This window comes from Oculina patagonica, chromosome 14, assembly GCF_052425735.1.
Source record: "Oculina patagonica isolate OP01 chromosome 14, crgOcupat, whole genome shotgun sequence".
Taxonomy (NCBI): Eukaryota; Metazoa; Cnidaria; class Anthozoa; order Scleractinia; family Oculinidae; genus Oculina; species Oculina patagonica.
The window spans coordinates 920570-941062 of record NC_135771.1 but is presented as its reverse complement, the minus strand read 5'-3'; the positions used below and the strand labels follow the sequence as shown (position 1 = coordinate 941062).

The 20493-nt window shown below is 35.2% G+C and overlaps 2 protein-coding genes across 3 annotated transcripts; one reads left to right on the top strand and one right to left on the bottom strand.

The window, feature by feature from the left end:
• Positions 1–35: 35 nt before the first annotated feature.
• LOC144638067 (allatostatin-A receptor-like) lies at positions 36–5178 on the bottom strand. The gene is made up of 2 exons (XM_078497169.1): positions 4620–5178; positions 36–2085 (listed from the first exon to the last, which is right to left on the bottom strand). Exons 1-2 carry the CDS (start codon positions 4774–4776, stop codon positions 1238–1240), a joined length of 1005 nt encoding a protein of 334 aa, XP_078353295.1. The 5' UTR covers positions 4777–5178; the 3' UTR covers positions 36–1237.
• A 7672-nt stretch (positions 5179–12850) lies between these two features.
• LOC144638062 (galanin receptor 2a-like) lies at positions 12851–17416 on the top strand. 2 transcript variants are annotated; one of them, XM_078497159.1, is made up of 3 exons: positions 12851–13009; positions 14360–14607; positions 16109–17416. In XM_078497159.1, exons 2-3 carry the CDS (start codon positions 14394–14396, stop codon positions 17116–17118), a joined length of 1224 nt encoding a protein of 407 aa, XP_078353285.1. In that variant the 5' UTR covers positions 12851–13009; positions 14360–14393; the 3' UTR covers positions 17119–17416. The 2 variants fall into 2 exon arrangements, with proteins under 2 accessions (XP_078353285.1, XP_078353286.1); XM_078497160.1 differs by lacking the exon at positions 12851–13009 and having other exon boundaries at positions 13637–14607.
• Positions 17417–20493: the final 3077 nt, after the last annotated feature.

The window sequence follows — 20493 nt, the reverse complement described above, 5'->3', positions numbered from 1 at the left end:
ATAATGAACCGCTGATTTTCCCGGGGGTACTCTATATATTTCTGGGTGGGGGTGTGCCACTGGGAAACTCTGAAACCCTTACCCTATACTAGACCCTGTTCAGCTGATTTCGCAACCCTTTACTGGACAAAACATCGAAAATCGCCACCCTATCCCAGACTTGCCGTTTTCAGAACTGTATCACTATTTGTGTTTTCAATGAAAAACCATCTGTCAACAACGTTGACACGATGATTTGATTTACGTTTAAAAAGGCCCTTTTCCTCTTCCGAGTTTCTATTTCTATTCTGGACTTAATTCCTCGTACTACTGATCAGTTTTCCGGCAAATGATACCCTTTTCTAGACCAAAATTCGCTGATTTCTATACCCTATTCAACCTAAACTGCTTGAAAACCATACCCTCCACAGCAACACATACCTGATTTTACAGTAAATACAACTAATGCTTTGACACTGATATTTATAAAATAATATTGGTGAAAAAACGTGCACTCCACATACAGTTCCATCCTAAACATACTTCATACAGAACATTATATTTACAATAATCGATTGTGTCGGTTTCTGCAAACATTCGACTACGCCCAAAGCTATAAATAACTCAGTGAATGACCCGAAGGATAACTCAGTATGTGAACCTTTAAAACAATGAGATCAATTAACACATTCTCCTTTTAGATCTCAATAATGTCTCTTGGTACTGCTTGGGAGAATTTAATCGTGTATCATGACTGGTTTCTCAGCTAAGTTGAAAGTTTTATTCATTTCATTTATTATGTATAAAGCTTTCGGGGAGAAATTAGAGATAAAATGTTTTATTTTTTACTAGCATAAATATTTCGAATTCTAACTAGTATAACCATGATAACATTAGAGTTATCTACTGGAAACTCGCGAATCTCAACGGTTCTTCCATTGCTTTGTGTTCGTTGATAGAACACGATCGAACGAGCGTTTCTCTTATAAATACATAAAATTGTAAGTTTCGGACTGGAACTTTTAATAGCGTCTACCATAACAATGTATCAGCGTTTTCATACCTTCCCATTTTGTCATGTAAAGAAAAAACCATTGCGTACCGGAAAAAAAAAAACTGTCACAGACATTGATGAACTCCTATTCAATATACCACTCACTTGACAAACAAAATGCTAGTTAAAGTTTCTCACTACTTTCAAAATAAACATGTTTGTTTCTTGGAAAGTCATGTCTTGTTGTCCATCGATGTCGATAACTTAAGCATTTGTGATGTTTGTAACGCTTATTGTAGCTGGTCCATTCACCTTAGAGATTCTTAGCTCGTTTGCCACGCTTCCAGGATCACTTCCAGTCTGCTCCTTCGCCATAACCCTTACCCTGTACCATGGACACAAGACAAGTGAAAACTGCCTTCGGTATGTCTTGTTACTGATGCAGTAAATCAAAGGATTGACGCACGAGTTGAACATGCATAGCACCCCAGTGAAATGGTGCATGGGCGTGTCCAGTTGAGTGATGTCATACTTAAACAACATATAATACAATTGGTTAGGAAACCAACACACTCCAAGCACGATCGCTGTTAACATGCACATGCGCAGTAAACGCAGCCCTGCCTTGCCTCTATTCGTTTGAAAGAGGGCTGGTGACGACTTGACGTGATTGTTGAGACTTACCATAGTAACGGTAGTCGTGAGAAGGGGAAGGAAAAACTTTCCACAAAATTCCAAAATAGCCACAACTCTTCTTGTTGTTCCTTGGGTGAGAACAACCCACTCACACTGCGCTTTGTTGTCTGGGCCAGTTGTAGCTTTCATTTCAAACAGGTGTGGAGTGTTCAAAAGAACCGACAGCACCCAGATGCACAGCACACAAATGTTAACTCGCGGCTTCGTTAAAATTGTTTTGTAATTGGTCGGGCGAGCTACAGCGAGCCATCTGTCCATTGCCATGCATGTGACTGTGTACACTGACACGATACCCAGCGTAAACACGAGGTACTGAGAAAAAATCATTCGGCAGAAAAACTGGCCAAAACCTCCGGGCGGAACTGTGACTGAGTCAGACCCAATTACGTACACAGGGGTAACTAAAATACCAATTCCTTTAAATTGAAAAGAATACATATTAAAAAATATATGTGAAAAATATTAAAATAAGTTTCACTACTATATTGTTATCAATTGTTTTTCATAATAGCTTGGTCATATAACGGCGCGCTACCATCGTATACCGTAAAATTCCGGTTATAAGCCCCCTCCCCCCAGTTATAGGCCCATCTACTTGGAAACAAAAAATTCATCCGATTATAAGGCCCCCCCGGATATAAGCCCCCTCTGCCGGATGACAGTACTGAACAAGGCTAAATGTTGCTTTTCGTTTTTAACTTAAAACCGATCAACACTCCCGTGGCTCGTTTCGTTTATAAGCCCTCCCGGGTATAACCTGCTCCAATTATTAGTCCATCCCAAAACCCTTATGAAGTTGTATAAGCCCAAGGCTTATAACCGGAATTGTGCGGTATTTGTTTCACATAAGACGTTGTTAACGTGGCGATTATCATGACTTTGCAAATGGACGTGCGCTTTTCGTAAACGAAGCCTGAGGCAATCACGAATAGAAACTTTCGAATTCCCCTATATTATGTCACCCCCGCCATGTTGATATCTTAAAACTCCAAATAATAGCGTATCTATGGAAATATAAAAAACCTTTGAGATCGTGGCGGCGGCAAAGCTGGAGAAATTAAATTTTGCGTAATTTTTATGTCTCAAGTGCACTTAACAGATTAATTAAACATTTATATCATATACTTGGCACACCCACGGTGTTGCTAAATAGCTTTAAAAACGTTTTTGTCAGCGCGTATATCAGATGATATGTTGCCTGTTTTAAAAAAGAAACCTTGATTAAACTGAAACGAACTAAAAAATACTTAACGTTGTTATATTAAACTGAAACAAACTAAAAAATACTTAACGTCGTTATAACGTAAGTTACATATCACCAAGACCTGTTTGTTGTTTAAAAGTTATATGTACACATCTGTGAAGGAGTAAATTTTCTTACATTAAGGGAAGAAAAAAAATAAACCTTTCGAGGTTCATCGCTGCGATAGTTCGGCTTAGATAAAAAACGTTCTAATAACAATTTTACCTATAACTGATAACCATACAATTTAAGTATTTAATTTTAACAGAGCCGTGCCAAAGTAGTCCCGCGAAGTGTAAAATAGAAATTTAAAATGTTTCACTTCTTTTTTTTTAAAAAAAAAGGCCAGTAAAGGGCAAGATGTTCTTAAGCTTAATTTTTAATCCATGCTGTATCATAAAATAATGAGTTAAAAAAAGCTTTCTGTTAAAAAATTGACAAGTTTGCTTAACATGTTCAATATTGCCTAAAGCAAGTTTTGCCATTAGAACTTGAGCCATTGAGAAAGGTTGCATGGGTGAACATAATAATATCCTGTGGCTTATGTAAAGAGTGCACCGCTGGTACTTGGAATGTTTCCCACTGGACGGACCCGCCCATCGAATTCACCGAGTATAAGCAAACAAATTTATCTCGAGGTGTTAAAGAAAGCCGCATTTAGATGGAAAATTTATCACCTAGAGCAAGAAATGCTATTCCAATTAAATGAAGGATTGCTTCGTTTCTCTCAAATTTGGATGCCTTACAAAGTGATTTAGCGAAACTAACGCAAAAAAAATTCAAAAGCAGTCTGCCAGTTAGGAAGACGTGCGTTTCAAATCTAAAAACAAGGAGTGTTTTTTTCCATGACTTGCGGAATGAAAAATAAAAATCCACGGTGAGAATTTCGGGTTAAGCAATTAATTTGTAAATTATGTTGTAAGAGACGGTCATTTATCATACGCGTAAAACAGTTACACAGTTCCATTCCGAATCCTGAAACATGCCCTTTGCATTCTGACATGTTTGCCATTTGGCAAATGTCAATCTTAACTGTCTGCTATACCTTCACTCTCCAATACGATAAAATCAACAGACAAAAATTAAAGATAAATAGTTATTATTCAGCGTTTTTCTTTAGTTTCCATTCTATTTCTTCTTTAATTTTTAAATTCAGAATCGGAAATACGCACCCTTCTCTGCTCAAAAGTATGGAAGAAAAGAACAGAATAGCCGATGATACTCCACCAGTCGTTAATAATTGATGGGATTTTGGAATCGAAAAGAAATTTCGGTAAGAGTTGAAGTAGCAACTCAGGACTTTGATATGAGCGTATTAAATAAAGGTTTTTTAAAAGATAAACGAAGTACGTACTTTAAATATAAAGCGTGAAAAAGAAGGGTTTTGAGAGAAATAAAAAATTGTTTTGATCACAAACGTAGACAAACTTTTACTTTTCTTTTCTAATACTGTTGTCAAAAGCCCTGTATATGTCGCTAGGTTTTTTTTATAAAATTGGGAGGCTGTTATTAAACCTGACTCTCTCCAAGAAACTTATGCATTTAAAGCTAATATAAAAGTGTTATCATTGAATCTCCTCCTTTCTAATTGTAAAAAGTATCTGAAAACTGTAGCAGCTCGCCGATCAACACAACTTTTACAGAACCGCTAATATCTTGCGGATGTTGTTTGTTCAGACAGAGATGAAAGCAAACCCTTTTACCAACCTGAAATTAAGTCAGTGATGGCCAAGCTTAACACCAATGTGTTGTATGGCGTCTTCAGCATAGACCTGTTCTGGATAATAACTACCAGCAAAAGGGAGTTGTTGATGATGGCAAGTGATCCTATCACACCAAATACAACTCTGAGACCTACACTCATTTTAGTGCATTCAAAAAAAGCTCCTTTACACGTTGTCTTTCCAGAGTAAAAAAAGGCTGGCGGCTCTGCATCAAACCGCTAGATCAATGGTGCACAGGTGAATCTGCTTGTTTGCGCCTGTTGCCTTTTCTAAATAATTATGCCATCAAGTTATTTTCAGTTGTTTACAATATATCCCATCAGGTATTGCTCTTTAGAAAGTCTCCAATAAAGCGTTTATTATTTACCCACGTAAAACATCGGTTGAATTATTGATATAAATTTATAATTCATGTCATTTATTATACATTCCCCACCAAGGTTGTGGATTTTATTATGAAAATCACGCTTGTTTTTAGTCACTCATGCACGCATCAAAAGTTTTTTACTTTTAGACATATTGACCTCCTTTTTATTTACCTACAAAAAATATATTTTTTCAAATTTTTATGAGTTTCATTTCCTACGGTGATCGTAGAGTGTCGATTATAAAACAAAATATATTGCTTCTTATTGTGACCTGTTTGTCTTAAATTTGATTTCCGTCGAAGCCATCAATATAACCGCCACATTTGATAGCTGTGACACGTTCTTCGGAGCACGAAGTCTGATGTCCTTAATGTTTCTGATATTATTTACTTAATTATCAACCAACTTTCTAAGCGTTAATTGCTAATCAGATGACTTGTTCGGATAACCAATCGTGCCTGGAAGAAAATTTTAAGAAGTAGGGGTCGGCATCTTATAATTTGCTCACAAAATTAAAGACGACTGGGGGCAAGTAAGAATTAAGATTGTGATTCGATTGCATTTTATATAAACGTCTTTGTGTGTCGTATCTGATTAATACATAATTTAAAAAAAACTTAAAATTACTAATAATTTCCCATTTGTTTTTATCTACGTCTTATCTAATGGTTATACTACATTCACGCAAACGTTTAAACGTCATGTATTAAAAGCCGTTTCGTTAAACATGCCTCCAATTTATTTAGCTCATAAACATAAAAGCTTCTGCCAAAAGATTGCACGGTTGCTGAAACGCAAGTAAGAACTTTTTTATTTGACAACGATCGATATCAATATCAATATACTTATCAATATCAATATTAACGTGGCAATTGCTCTCAAGTTTTTAGATCACATGGTCATATATTGACACTTACATTCAATAAAACACTTTTTATTGATCACCTGATATTTTGATGGGCTGTTGCCCCAATGGTGGCCCAATGGTTATGCACGAAGGCTTCAGGTGTGACTTTATTTCAATAAATGAATGAAACACTTTAATTACACAAACAAGATATAATAATAAATAAAATTAAATAATTAAATAATTAAGTACGATTAAATAATTCTACGGCTAGAATATTACAGCTTTTAGTCTAAAATTTGGCATGAAACATCTCTGTGTGACTCTTTATAACCCTACATTTTTGTTTTTGATGAAAATCTTTCGAGAGCCGAGAAATTAGCAATTCTGTTCAACGTGCCCATACATTGCTCTGTAATTAATAATGAAATAAGTACCATTAAATAATTCTACGGCTTGAATATTACACCTTTCAGTCTAAAATTTGGCACGAAGTATCTCTGTTTGACTCTTAATAACCCTACGTTTTGATTTTTGACAAAAATCTTTCAAGAGTTGAGAAATTTGCGATTCTGTGCAACGTGCCCACACATTGCTCTGTAATTAATGATGAAATAAGTACCATTAAATAATTCTACGGCTTGAATATAACATCTTTCAGTCTAAAATTTGACATGAAGTATCTCTGTTTGACTCTTAATAACCCTACGTTTTGATTTTTGATAACAATCTTTAAGAGTTGAGAAATTTGCGATTCTGTGATATACCTATACATTGCTCTGTAATTATGTAAATCATCTCTGTGATTAAAATAACAATTCTCGCTCGAATATTAAACCTTTCATTCTAAAAATTGGTATGAAGTATCTTTGTATGACTCTTAATAACCTACATTTTTCTTTTTGGTGTGGATCTTTCAAGAGTCGAGAAATAAGCAATTCTGTGCAACGTGCCCATACATTGCTCTGTAATTGCATACATTTAAATCATTCGCTACGCTTGAATATTATTGCAACATGCAATGCAGAAATTTGGTGGAAATTATCTCTGTACGACAAACTAAAAGAAAGCGATTTTTTAGTGTTTTGCTTACTCATAACCGAGTAATTAAACATGTTTTTTTAAAGCGCGTACAAATATAATATCAGTTAAAATATACAAAACAAAATATTCTGTACCATACAAAGTTACGATAGCTCAGTTGGTAGAGAACACTTCTACAGAAGTTGTGTATGCCTTGGTCGTTGGTTCAAATCCAAATGGAAAGTTAAAGGCTGAACAAACGCGACAGTAAATTTTTATATTTCAGTATGATGAGATCGAACGCCGGCTATTTCAGTGAGACTTCAACCGCTGATGTCAATAGAATTGGAACGCTTGTAGTATAGAAAAAAAAACACCACCGAGAAATCAAGCAATGCGAGCGAAATGTTCGTTCGTATATCTTTATCTTAATTTTGCTGGGCAAATGTCCCAAGAGTGTGCGTCCAGCAAAAATTGTACACAATTTGATTCCTTTGCTGACTAGGAAGCTAGGAGCTACGTTGTTTGATATATAAGTGGTGAAGGACCACTATTTAGAAAGTTAAAGACTATCGCACCTTTCAAATGAATATTAGCGAAATTTCATAAAAGTATGAGCGAAATTAAACATTTAAAAAAAATAAACACACTTCTAAATTTCAAAGACATGTTTCGGACACTCCGTATCCATTATCAGTTTGAAGATGTTTCTTTCAAAATTTGACATTTACACTGGTACACGTCTCAAAGAGGATATCCCGCTCCGTATTGCCTCCGTGACACTCCCCGAATAAGTAGTACCGCTCTACTTTTCCTCTTTCATGGATGTGGCGTTCATGGTATTTTCTAACTACATGTAAACGGATGATCTCGGAGAGTCAATAACAGTGAAATAATGTTAAATGTTATAACCGACCACGAAAATCACAAAAAAATGATTGTCACTATCTTGTTTGTGCGGTTGCCCCAGATAATTACACAAACAAGATATAAAATAAATAAAATTAAATAATTAAGTCGATTAAATAATTCTACGGCTCGAATATTACACCTATCGGTCTAAAATTTGGCATGAAGTATCTCTATATGACTCTTTATAACCCTACCTTTTTGTTTTGGATGAAAATTTTTCGAGTGCCGAGAAATTAGCAATTCTGTTCAATGTGCCCATACATTGCTCTGTAAAAATTAAATAAATGCCATTAAATAATTCTACGGCTCGAATATTGCACCTTTCAGTCTTAAATTTGGCATGAAGTATCTCTATATGACTCTTTATAACCTTACCTTTTTGTTTTGGATGAAAATTTTTCGAGTGCCGAGAAATTAGCAATTCTGTTCAATGTGCCCATACATTGCTCTGTAAAAATTAAATAAATGCCATTAAATAATTCTACGGCTCGAATATTGCACCTTTCAGTCTTAAATTTGGCATGAAGGATCTCTGTATGACTCTTTATAACCCTACATTTTTGTTTTGGATGAAAATGTTTCGAGTGCCGAGATATTAGCAATTGTGTTCAAAGTGCCTATACATTGCTCTGTAAAAATTAAATAAATGCCATTAAATAATTCTACGGCTCGAATATTACACCTTTCAGTCTAAAATTTGGCATGAAGTATCTCTGTTTGACTCTTAATAACCCTACATTTTTGTTTTTGATAAAAATCTTTCAAGTGTTGAGAAATTTGCGATTCTGTGATGTTCCTATACATTACTCTGTAATTATGTAAATCATCTTTGTGATTAAATAATTCTACGGCTCGAATATTGCACCTTTCAGTCTAAAATCTGGCATGAAGTATCTCTGTACGACTCTTAATAACCCTACATTTTTGTTTTTGATAAAAATCTTTCAAGAGTTGAGAAATTTGCGATTCTGTGATGTTCCTATACATTGCTCTGTAATTATGTAAATCATCTTTGTGATTAAATAATTCTACGGCTCGAATATTTCACCTTTCATTCTAAAATCTGGCATGAAGTTTCTCTGTACGACTCTTAATATCACTACATTTTGGTTTTTGGTGTTGATCTTTCAAGAGTCAAGAAATTAGCAATTCTGTGCAACGTGCCCATACATGCTCTGTAATTGCATATATTTCAATCATTTGCTGCGCTTGAATATTATTGCGACATGCAGAGCAGAAATTGAGTGGAAATTCTCTCTGTACAACAAGCTAAAACAAAGCGTTTTTTCGGGTTTTGTTTAATCATAACCGAGTAGTTAAACATTTTTTTTCCAAGCGCGTCCAATATAATTTTCAAATATACAAAACAAAATAGTTTGTACCATGCAAAGTTACGATAGCTCAGTTGGTAGAGAACACTTCTACGGAAGTTGTGTATGCCTTGGTCGTTGGTTCAAATGCAAACGGATGCTATAATCTTTTTTTTTCTGAGTATGCCGTTTTATTTTAACAAACGCAACAGTAAATTTTGATGTTTCAGTATGTTGAGTTCGAACGCCGGCTATTTCAGAGAGACTTCAGCCGTCGATAGAATTGGAACGTTTGTAGTGTAGAAAAAAAAAAACACCACCGAGAAATCAAGCTGTTATGCCCCAGGTGAAACTAATTTTTTTGCATATATATAAATAATTCGCTCCCATTCAATATTAACGACATTTGGTGGACATTATCTCTGTATGACTGGCTAAAATAGAGGCATTCGTTTAAAGCAATTTGTTTACTCATGGCTGAACAATTAACGATTTTTTAAAGCTTGTTCAAATATAATATATAAATAATCCAAAAAAATTTCTGTACCGTAAAACGTTACAATAGCTCATTTGGGAGAGAGCAGTTCCACATGCTGTATGTCCCGGTCGTTGGTTCAAATCTGGACGGAACTCATTTTTTTTTTCTTTTTCCTTTTTTTTTTTCATTACGAGTAAAAGTCTCGCTTGCTCTTTTGGGCGAAAATTACTTTTAAATTATCTCGAGCGTGTACGAGCAAACGTCTTGCTTATATATTTTCTTAAAACTTGCTAACATTTATTTTGATCGGCAAGAGTTCAGTTTATTTATCTTGAGTGTGTGCGGGCACATCTCATTGCTTAAATTGTTGGTTAAATGCATCAAAAGTCTAACTTACTTTTATTGTTTACATTGAGTTGTTTCGTTGAGGGAGTAAGGGGTCGCTATGCGAGCGAAATTCTCGTTTGTATATCTTTATCTTAATTAGTACTAGTTTGCTGGGCAAAACGCCAACTGTGTGCGTCCAGCAACAATTCTACACAATACAATTCCTTTGTTGACTAGGAAGCTAGGAGCTACGTTGTTTGATATATAAGTGGTGTATGGTCACTGTCGTGCATGTTTAGGAAGTTAAAGAAAATCGTACCTTTCAAAATATTAGCGAGATTTCTTAAAAGTATGGGCGAAATTAAACATTTGAAAAAAACATACTTTTAAATTTCGAAGACTTGCTTCGGACACTCTGTATCCATTATCAGTTTGAAGATGTTTCTTTCAAAATATGACATTTACACGGGCACACGTCTCATTGACATGGTCAAAGAGGATATCCCGCTCCGTATAGTCTCCATGATCGAGCTACTACAGAGTTTGGTATTAGGGTAGCCTATTGTCTGCAATTTATGTGTCATTCAGGGCGAGGGTCTTATGTGCTTGACACTCCCCGAAGAAGTAGTACTGCTCTACTCTTCCTCTTCCATGGATGTGGCGTTCATGGTGTTTTTTAACTACATGTAAACGGATGATCTCGGAGAGTCGATAACAGTGAAATAAAGTTTTAATGTTATAACCGACCACGAAAAAAAAAATGATTGTCACTATCTTGTTTGTGCGGTTGCCCCTAGATAAATAAATAAATAAATAATTAAATAAATAACAGATATCTTGACAGGCAATAACCGAGGAAAACCTTGCCTCCTCGGCCTCTCTTTTTAAAAAATTATTTAAAAAATATTCCCAGAGCAATTTTTCACCATTGTAGGAGGCCTAAACAGACAAAACTTGATCTAACGTGGAAAATAATATGTCAATAATATGTCATTTTAAAATCTTCAAGCACGTTAAAAAATAGATATTAATAAAACAATAAATAAAGAAAGAAAGAAAGAAATGAAAGAATGAATGAACGAATGAATGAATGAATAATTATCATTTGAATGGATGCAGTCAGTGACAAACAGTGGACAGAAAGGTGCAACTTGCTTGCGCGTAGAATTCACATGCGTGGGAAACAGACTCAAGAAATAAATACATAAATAACTTATGAACATAGATAACTTATGAAAATGTAAAAGTACGTCATTTCACAATCGTTGACCATTTTAAGATAACTCTGTGCAAAGTTTTACCACGAATAATAAAATAGTTTAGCAAGCACTCTACAATTGATAGCACTATCGCAAGCCTAGCCTAGTATCTAAACTGTATCGCGTTGCCAGGTACGGATGCTTGTTTGGTGGGTTTGTTCATATTCTGAACCGATGATCTTCACGATAGCGATGCAACGCATTTAGGATATATGTAGAATGGATTTAAAGACAACTTGATAAAATGTGGGCGCAAACTCTCAAAACAAAATGTTACGAAAATAGAAGTTATTAATTAAATTAAGCTGAACTTAAATCGGCAACCTTCTTTTAAGAAGGTTATTTATTGAAGAGAATTGAAAAAGACTCATATAAACTTCATATCTGTAGTACCTTTATAATTCAAAATGATTGTCATATTTTGTGTTTTAATTAATGGTCCATTTCCTTCGCATTTCGCTTCGTGCATATACACGAATCTTTGTACGCCTATAACAGCAAGTTGTTAATGGAGAACATTCGTAGTAAAAAAATACAAATTATCGATCACTATTTTAAAGTTTTTGTAACCTTTACCTTTTTGTCGGAATAGAGAATTAAACGAGCATATGTTATCAGCATCGTCGTAATCTACATCAGAAGTTTCGCTGGAGACTTCAATAACACCACTATCTGTAATTACTTGCTTCCGATAAAGGTATTACTTATAGTTTTATCGAGAGGTTAACTAATTATGTTAACCTACCTCAAAATTTAATGCACTTCCTTTCTTAAGCCGCATACCGGATTACAAAAAACCTAAAATAGAAGAAACGAATCAGCTTAAGACAAAATTAATCATGTTTTTAAACGGGAAATGAAGACAGTTTAATACGAAGAAGTCGGCTTAATCGCTAAAATAAAAAAATTTAACGAGGTTTTGGAACAGCAATGAGACCGATTAATGATTAATAGTGTCGCTTTCATCAGTTACATCCTAAATCTGTTTGGAAACTGTTGTCGTATTTATGGTAAAATAACTACAAAGGACTCACTTACGTAGTTTGTAGAATGACCTAAAATTTGATTTTACAATTCAAAAGTTATGATAGGAAGTTTTGAAGACGACCGTGTGTTTTGATAATATGCGGTAAGACAGCCAAAAATGCCGCTCATATATCGGTACGTTTGAGAAAAATTGCAATTTTAATATAAAAATAAATTTTCAAACGTATAGACTTGGAAATTGTCAGCATTGAAGCATCTCCGAAAGTATCGACGAAAGAAAAAGTAAAGAAAAATGTTAGCAGTGAAAACCATAAACGCTGAGTTTTTATCAATGTACCGTAGAAAACAAGTCAACATCGATTTTGTCCACCTTAGTGAATGATAACTTGAAGGTTGTTTTTTGAGTCTTATCATATCTATTTTTGCAATTTGGTAGACAATGTCAGGATCAATCTTTAATCCATTAAAAGTCATATCAAGTGGAAATTGTTTTGCTATTTTGTCAGTACAAGAAAACAATCTTGATTAGCTTTAAGCATTTTACAAGTGCACTCAATTATTATTTTGACGTTTGTTATTAATTCTTGAGGCAGAAATCCCATTTCCGCATCCGTTCACCGACTCCTTAAATTACAAACTTAAAGAGCACGGCACGAACTTAGGGATAAACACATTTACCGCCGAATTGCTATATAAGTGCTTCAGTGTGTTCAAGTATTGCTAGAAGCGCTGTAAGATTAAGAAAAGCGAATCCGTTTCGGTGGTATTACCGTGATTGAACTGAGCAAGCAAAGAGTATTCATAGAAATATCAGCTGAATTTCAGTTTTGAAACGAGAACATCGTCAAGTTGGAACGTTAAAGTAAGTATTTTTTCTACAAGACAAATCATATTTCTTGTGGGTTATTCTACACGAAACATAAATTCTACGCAAAAGGTGTTATGTTACATGAGAGTTTCAATCACACTGCTGCTTTTAATAGAATGCTGGCAGGTCTGAAATTGTTTTATTACTGAAGTTTAAAGAGAAGAAAATTAGCAAAGTCATTCGATATCTCGAGATATCAATTAGTTTGTTGCTGAGAAAATTTAGTATGCCTCTGCTTTGAAAATTATTATTGTCGAAGTGATTCAGTAGGACCAGTAGCTTTACAGCGCAACAGTACTGAATGTGAACGCTTGCGTTTACGTAGAATTCACGTAAGTTGGGAAGAGGTATTATTTTTCTGTGAATTATAACTAAAGACGAGGTTTGTTGTTCGTGCCTCCCAGTGTTTACAGCGAGCTAAGTAAACATGAAGTTTCAATATTCTTTTTCGGGTGTAAAATAGAGACGAGAATTTTAATGTGGAGTCAGCCGTGTTTAAATAGCTTTATACAAAACGCCTAGCCAACCAATCGGAGCGCATATTTTAGAACCATAATTTTATAAACTATAATTAAAACAGAAATGAAAACGTAAAAAAGGACTAATAAAGGGAAACTTTGGAGACGCCAACTAGACTTTGCGTGGGGTTGATAAAGCAATACTTACTTTCCAACTCATCTTCGTACGGTAGGCTGTCTCCTTATGCCACTTGCGTTTCTTTTATCAGCGACTGTACTTGTTACGTCCCTCAAGCTGATAAGGTAAAAATAGAATATTCCAGATAAGGTAAAAACCGATCGACTTTTTATCGAAAACTGATAGCCCTAAGACAAAAATTTCATTGCGAATAGTACACAATTCTAATTACATTTTTCTTTTATGTAAATGATAAAATCTCGAGAGTAAAGTTTTTGGTAAGTTGTAAATTTTTGGATGCCACAATCAACTTTTTTTCCAATTTTGTTTGAGGAGCAAATATGATTTATACATCAACAGATTAAGAAGGCTTAGTATTTGTTGTTGGCAGAGCTCTGTCCCGAAGGACAGAGATGATGTGCTCTGCCTGCCCAGAGTCAACGCCTGCCCATTGCGCTGCAGCGTATTGTGTGATAGTGATTGACCATTCCAATACGGGAGTGCCAGTCTCAGCTGCAGCTGGTGCAGACAATTTTAAATTATTTTGTCTATTTCCAAAGGCTTCTTAACAATTAAAAAATAACAAAGTTAAGTTGGTACCAGGTAAGTAACTAGACCGATGACAATAAGATATTAAATGGTGTATCTGAAACCGACCGTAAGCCTAATTTGCCATTGTATTCATCTCAAGTTTGTCTTCTTTCCCAGATAATACCTGTTACTAAACTAGTGCTAAAAAGCCATGACGCTTTCCATGAACGATACAGAGCCAGCAGACAATAAAACCAATATCGACCACTCTCGAACCCCTCTAAGGGTAACATTTGGAGTTATCGCTGCACTGGCGCTTTTAGGCAATGGTTTGGTTTGTGCTGTTATTCTCCGAAGTCGGACCATGTTGAAGAACTCATACAATTTGATGATTCTCTCGCTGGCCTTCACTGATATGTTTACAGGTAGGTTACAAACGTTACGCTTTTTGTCAAAAAAGACAAAAAAACACTGAACTCAGCACAAAAGAAATCCAATGAGAGAAACCGGGAGCTTCTGGACACAATAGAAACAAATTTTACAGAACCTGCCACTTACAAATTTTAAAACACTGACTTGGCGTTTTCACATATTTGTAGCGAACTCCGTGGTATATTACGACGGAAGCCATCTTACAACGAACAAAGTGTTTGGTTAAAATGCAAATTTGTTATAACTTCACTCAATTAAAAATAGCAATTAAAAATAGGCCTTTTTTCCACGTGAACAAAATTATTCTTATCTGAGTTACAAATATTAGATATAACGAAAACTTTTATATTCAATTTGCGCTATATAAAAAATATTCATGTTGATTAAGCTAAAGCTTTAGGGAGACTTTTTATGGCCACACTTTTTAATTTCACGGATGTCATAGCTTTTTACAAAGCTAATTAACTTTTTTCATTTACGTTTTTTTGGAAAAGTGAACCAGTATTTAAAACTTGTTGACGGCCTTCCGATTTGATTAATATTGACGGTTATAGCACCAATACGTTGTGCCTCCTTGTGATCGCCTTGAAACATAAGCAGAAAATATCCTGGAACACCTGCGATTTACTGTACCGTCAGTACAGTAAAACCTACAGATGATAGCTCACAAGCATGTTCTTCTTGGATAAGTCAATAAAACATGCCATTCTTGAATTCATCCTAAAATACACCTGTTACAAGGCTTTTATGGCGTGCGTAATTTCCCTCTGTGAAATTTTCATGTACGCTTAGTTACAGAGGAAGATATTACAAGTTCAAATTAATTTTCTAACTTTTAATTGATTCCAAAGAAAGCAATAAAGGAAGAAACTAAACACTTGTACATGTTCAGAATTTTCTGCCATTAAAGCAAAAGAAAAACACATCGGACCTATTGTCTCTTTAGCATTTTCGGTGTTACCATGGACGCTCAAATGAAAACTTTTGAGCAGGCTGACTTTTTATGAGCGAGAAATATCAGATTTCAACAGATTGAAGCGAAGTTATGAAAAGCAAAACGATCTTACGAAAGGCAGTTTTTCAAGTAACTTGTCTCGCAACGGTTAAGCGTTGATGTGTTGCATTTGTTGGTCGTACATTTCGTCTTTGCAAGGCAATCTAATTGCAAAGTACTGGCGCTTATTTGGGCTAGGCTTACAAAAGCTCCAATCCATTCTGAGTTACACTCAACTCATAACATTGAGATACACAGTCCGTACAAAGTTATTAAAGCTATAAAGAACGAAACAAAACAAAGGCAAACGACCACGCGAAAACATGTGAAAGAATTATGATTATGTAATTGGAAAGTGTCGAAGAGAAAAATGAACAGAAAAGAATGTGCGCGGATTACACAAAACATTGATGCAAGAAGCAATGAGCGAAGAGCTGAATATATTAACTACATATTGTTTAAGAAATCTCAAACTTATTTTTTTTTGTTGGTCTCCGCAGGATTTATATTGGCCATTACTCCAGCCTTTGTCATAGGAGATGAAAACTTTCCCGTCCCAAAAAACTTTGCGGGAGAGGTTTTCTGCCATATCCTTAGTTCCCATTACTTCGTCTTTACCTTCGGCAAGATCTCCGTTGCTATAGTGATGCTTTTAGCAATAGACCGCTGGTATGCAATTACAAGGCCTGTCAAGTACAAGGCTACGTTCAAGAGGTGGAAAGCCATCGTGTATATTACAAGCGTTTCCATGTTTTGCTGTGCGCTTAACTGGCAGGCATTAATTGAAAAGAAACTTGTCATGGTAGACGGAGTCCAGTCTTGTGTCTGGATAACGCTGATTGAAAACAAGTTAACGTCTCAAATTATTACCGTCGTTTACGTAGCATTCACATTTTTTATCCCACTGTTTATTTCCATGATCACATTTTTTCACTTGTATCGAGTTATGCGCAAGTCACGTGATCGTCTCGCCAGGAGCAACAGCACTAAATCTTTCAACAGCCTTTTGCGCATGTGCGCTATAACAGGTTTGTTCTTGGCACTATGTTGGATTCCAAACCAGTTTGTCTACGTCCTGTCAAAGTTCAGCATCACCCAGTTGGATACACCTCTGCATCACGCCACAGTTGTCTTAGCCATGTTCAATTCTTGTGTGAATCCTTGGATTTACGGAGCTACCAACCGCAATTACAGGAAAAAATTTACAAGAATTCTCTGTTTCTGGAGGAAAGTGGAAGTGGCGCCTGAAGAGACAGACATAACAGCAAAGGAAAGAGGTACCAGAAGTAGTCACGATGGACGGTTGAGTAAAACGGAGCAACAACCGGAAGGATCAAGGTTTGTGGACTACTCATCATTCGTACGTGAGGGCTCCCAGGCAAAACCAGAGAATTCCCAAGAAGAAAGCAACAGAAAAATTTCACTGACTGGAATACCACGAGAAGATGAGGAAATTACTCACATAGGCCACGAGACCGTCAATAACTTCTTAACACAGAGCAAGCTATAACAAGAAGGAATCTATAGTTAATAACTTTACCGACTTGTTCTTATTACCATATGAGGTACACGTATATCAGGTTCACGTTCAAATTCGCTGTGAGTATCATTTCATATACTTGGAAAACTCACCAATCGAATTACCGTTTCTGTTTCAAGCTGTAGATAGTAATCATTTTTAAACTTATATTTTGGCTTTCTTTGCCCAACAATCTAACAGAACTATTTTTTTTTCTTTCTTTTTTGCAACAAACAAGAAAGGCGTCGCTTACAAAAAGATACGTCCACTACTCACGACTTGTTATACAATACTTATATTAACTTATCTGTTTACCCGTTGTAAAAATGTTCAAAATGTAATATACGTAAATAAAAATGTTATAGGGTAAGTGATGTAAATAATATTATTCGACAATAATAATGTAAACTAATGCAGGTGCTGTACTGTAGGTTTTGTAATCTAAGATTTGAGCCTCGACAAACCAACTATATAGAGATTTTTTTTAGAACGACTATTAAATTGTCGAAAACGTTACTAAAAAAGGCAGTGTGTAAAAGGAGTTGACGAAAACACAGTTAAGAAAACACTTCGTTATTGACAACTTACCACTTTTCACAGCTTGTTGTCCTAGTTCAGCGCCGAAACATGCATTGTGACATGCAAACGCTAGTTATTAAGAGAAAAACTAACAAAAAAGCTATCGATAGCTTCGGTGTCTACGTAGCCAGTGGAAAAGCTCTATTAAGCACTAAAAGTTATCGACAGCAAACTCACTAGCCTGCTGAGACCCTTAGTTATGTAAAGTATCACACATGATTCTTATGATTACAATTAAAAAAGATCATAATGAGCGAAACAAGATTCTGGTCATTCTTGGGACTATAGGTACTACAAGTAAAAAAGCCTAGAAATATTATTTATTGGCAACATTAGAAATAAACCGTATAACACGGATTTTTATGATTATTGATTGATAAATTTACTTCTATATAGGACCATATATTAATCATTTAAAAAAAAAAAATTCAATTTAAGCACGATTTTTAAAAAATCAATGGAGGTGCACCCGGAATATATATGTTGGTAGCAGCACAACTTGCAGTTGCTTCCGATTAATCCTTTGTAGCCAATCTTCCTTATTCTTGGTTTTAAAAACATTTAATTATAATAATTACATTTAACATCCTTTAGTATAATTCTAAATGGAAAGTATCACATTAAGGCTGTCAATGCTCCGCTTAACCTAATCCTTCGTCAAATTCATAGAAAATGATTACTTTATTTAATAGTGCTCAAATGTAAAAAAACCAGAGCTTCTCCAACTTTTAATATTTAAATGGATCATTTCTCCTTTAAATTGACTGATTTTTTTAATTACATTAATGCTTTTTTCAAGCTGATAACTTACGATCGGGGGTGCGGGGATGGCGCAGTGGTGAGAGCACTCGCCTCCCACCAATGTGGCCCGGGTTCGATTCCCGGACCCGGCGTCATATGTGGGTTGAGTTTGTTGTTGGTTCTCGTCCTCGCTCCGAGGGTTTTTCTCCGGGTTCTCCGGTTTTCCTCCCTCCGCAAAAATCAACACTACTAAATTCTAATTCGATCTTTAACAGTCCTACGTCTTATACATGAGCCTCTGGCTCGGACACTGAGGGTAACCTCGTCCTGCGTATGGACTTTAAAATTGTATTTACATTTTTTTACATTTACATCAGGCAGCACTTTCTCTCGGTGACGTATACGGATTCCCGTGAAGACAAGTGAAAGATCAATAATTAGTTTTATTGATAACTAAAAAGTTGAAGTATTGAACTTGACAAATTGTTCCTAAACCAAGGTCAAAGAAAAAGATATTACTAAACACCTATTTAGGAACTCACATAAGGTACTAGAATTTTATACAAATGGGGAAAAATATCCTCGACAATCAGGTAAATGGAAGGTTTTATTTTGTACAACGTGCAGTTTCAAACATAAATATAAATGTCATAAAAATGAACTAATTTAAACTACGAATTTGTGCCATAAAATTATCAGTGAACGCTTTCTGTGCTCTTATACTCTTTGGTATCAAAACAACTGCTGGCTTTTATTTTACGTGCAGTGAAACATTTATACAAATGTTTTTATTTGAGACACATGAAATCTTGCATGCATTCTGAAATTTTAGTCGGCGTTCGCAGATATACAAACACTCAGTGGCTTAAACAATTGATCATCATAAATCCCATTCTCGTCCAAAGAAATAAAATACATCACCACTTCGGTGTTAACTGTTTGCATTTGAATGCGCTCTCAGATTTCTTTTAATTTCCCAGTTTATTTCTTTATCGACAACGGTTTCATCACCTTGTACTCCATAACCTTCCGTTACAAAGCCACTTAAAATTTAATTAGACAGAGATCCTCCTTTTCATTTTGAACCACAAATAGAGCAGAGCAGAGTAGGGACATTGTACTGAACATATTTGTAAAACCCACAAGTCAATGGAGCATGTTCAAAAAATGCCCAGTGAACAAAACTCACTGAGTTAAAAACACACGAACGTCAATCACAGTCCGACTGAGAAAACATTTACCCCACCGCTTATCCATAAAATACAAAACACAAGACTGAATATCATCCATGATACAGCTAACGAACACATATCAGGTAGATGTCGTCATCGTATATACGCTTAAATTTCTATAACAGCTCTCTTTATAGATATTTTCTTGTTTTAAACGCCAGCTTATGGTACCGGGAACTCGAACGCAATGTTAACTTATCCAGTAGTTCAGAATAATTGTAAGACGGGATCCACCAAGAGGTCGAGTAATATTTATGTAAGTTGGACAAAAATCGAGTACCAGAATAATTTAAATTCTACTGCGTTATTTCCTTTCCTTAATAAAAGGTAAAGATCTAGGTAATTATATCTGACAACACCAATAACAATTTCTAATCATAGTCTGAAAAAATAAATTTCAATGTTCACAAGCTATAGGCAAAATCTCACGTGTAGCCATTTGGTAAAATCGTCTTTTAAGCGATTCAGGGGAATTTAGTGGAACTTCGAAATTTGTTTCCGATGTTTGGTGTTGTTAGAAAAGATTTCTTTTGATAAGATATTTAAAGCAGTAACACAAAAAAGTTGCAATAAGGTGCAAATTACTTTGGTACAACAATTTCTTATCAGAGTCTGAGAAAATGAAATTCAAAGTTAACAAACTAAAGGCAAAAACTCACGTTTTTTAAGCGATTCAGTGAAAAATCAGTGGAACTTGGAAACTGGTTTTCGATGTTTGGTGTTGTTAGAAAAGATTTCTTTTGGCGGGTAAGATATTGGAAGCAGTAACAAAAAAGCTTGCAATAAAGTGTAAATAATTTCGGTACATAATTTT

Coding starts and splice junctions, on each gene's coding strand:
- LOC144638067 (XM_078497169.1), bottom strand. CDS start 4,776: ATGAGTGTAGGTCTCAGAGTTGTATTTGGTGTGATAGGATCACTTGCC. Junction 2,086..4,619: donor CATCACTGACTTAATTTCAG/GTTGGTAAAAGG, acceptor TTCAATTTAAAG/GAATTGGTATTTTAGTTACC.
- LOC144638062 (XM_078497159.1), top strand. CDS start 14,394: ATGACGCTTTCCATGAACGATACAGAGCCAGCAGACAATAAAACCAAT. Junction 14,608..16,108: donor CTTCACTGATATGTTTACAG/GTAGGTTACAAA, acceptor TGGTCTCCGCAG/GATTTATATTGGCCATTACT.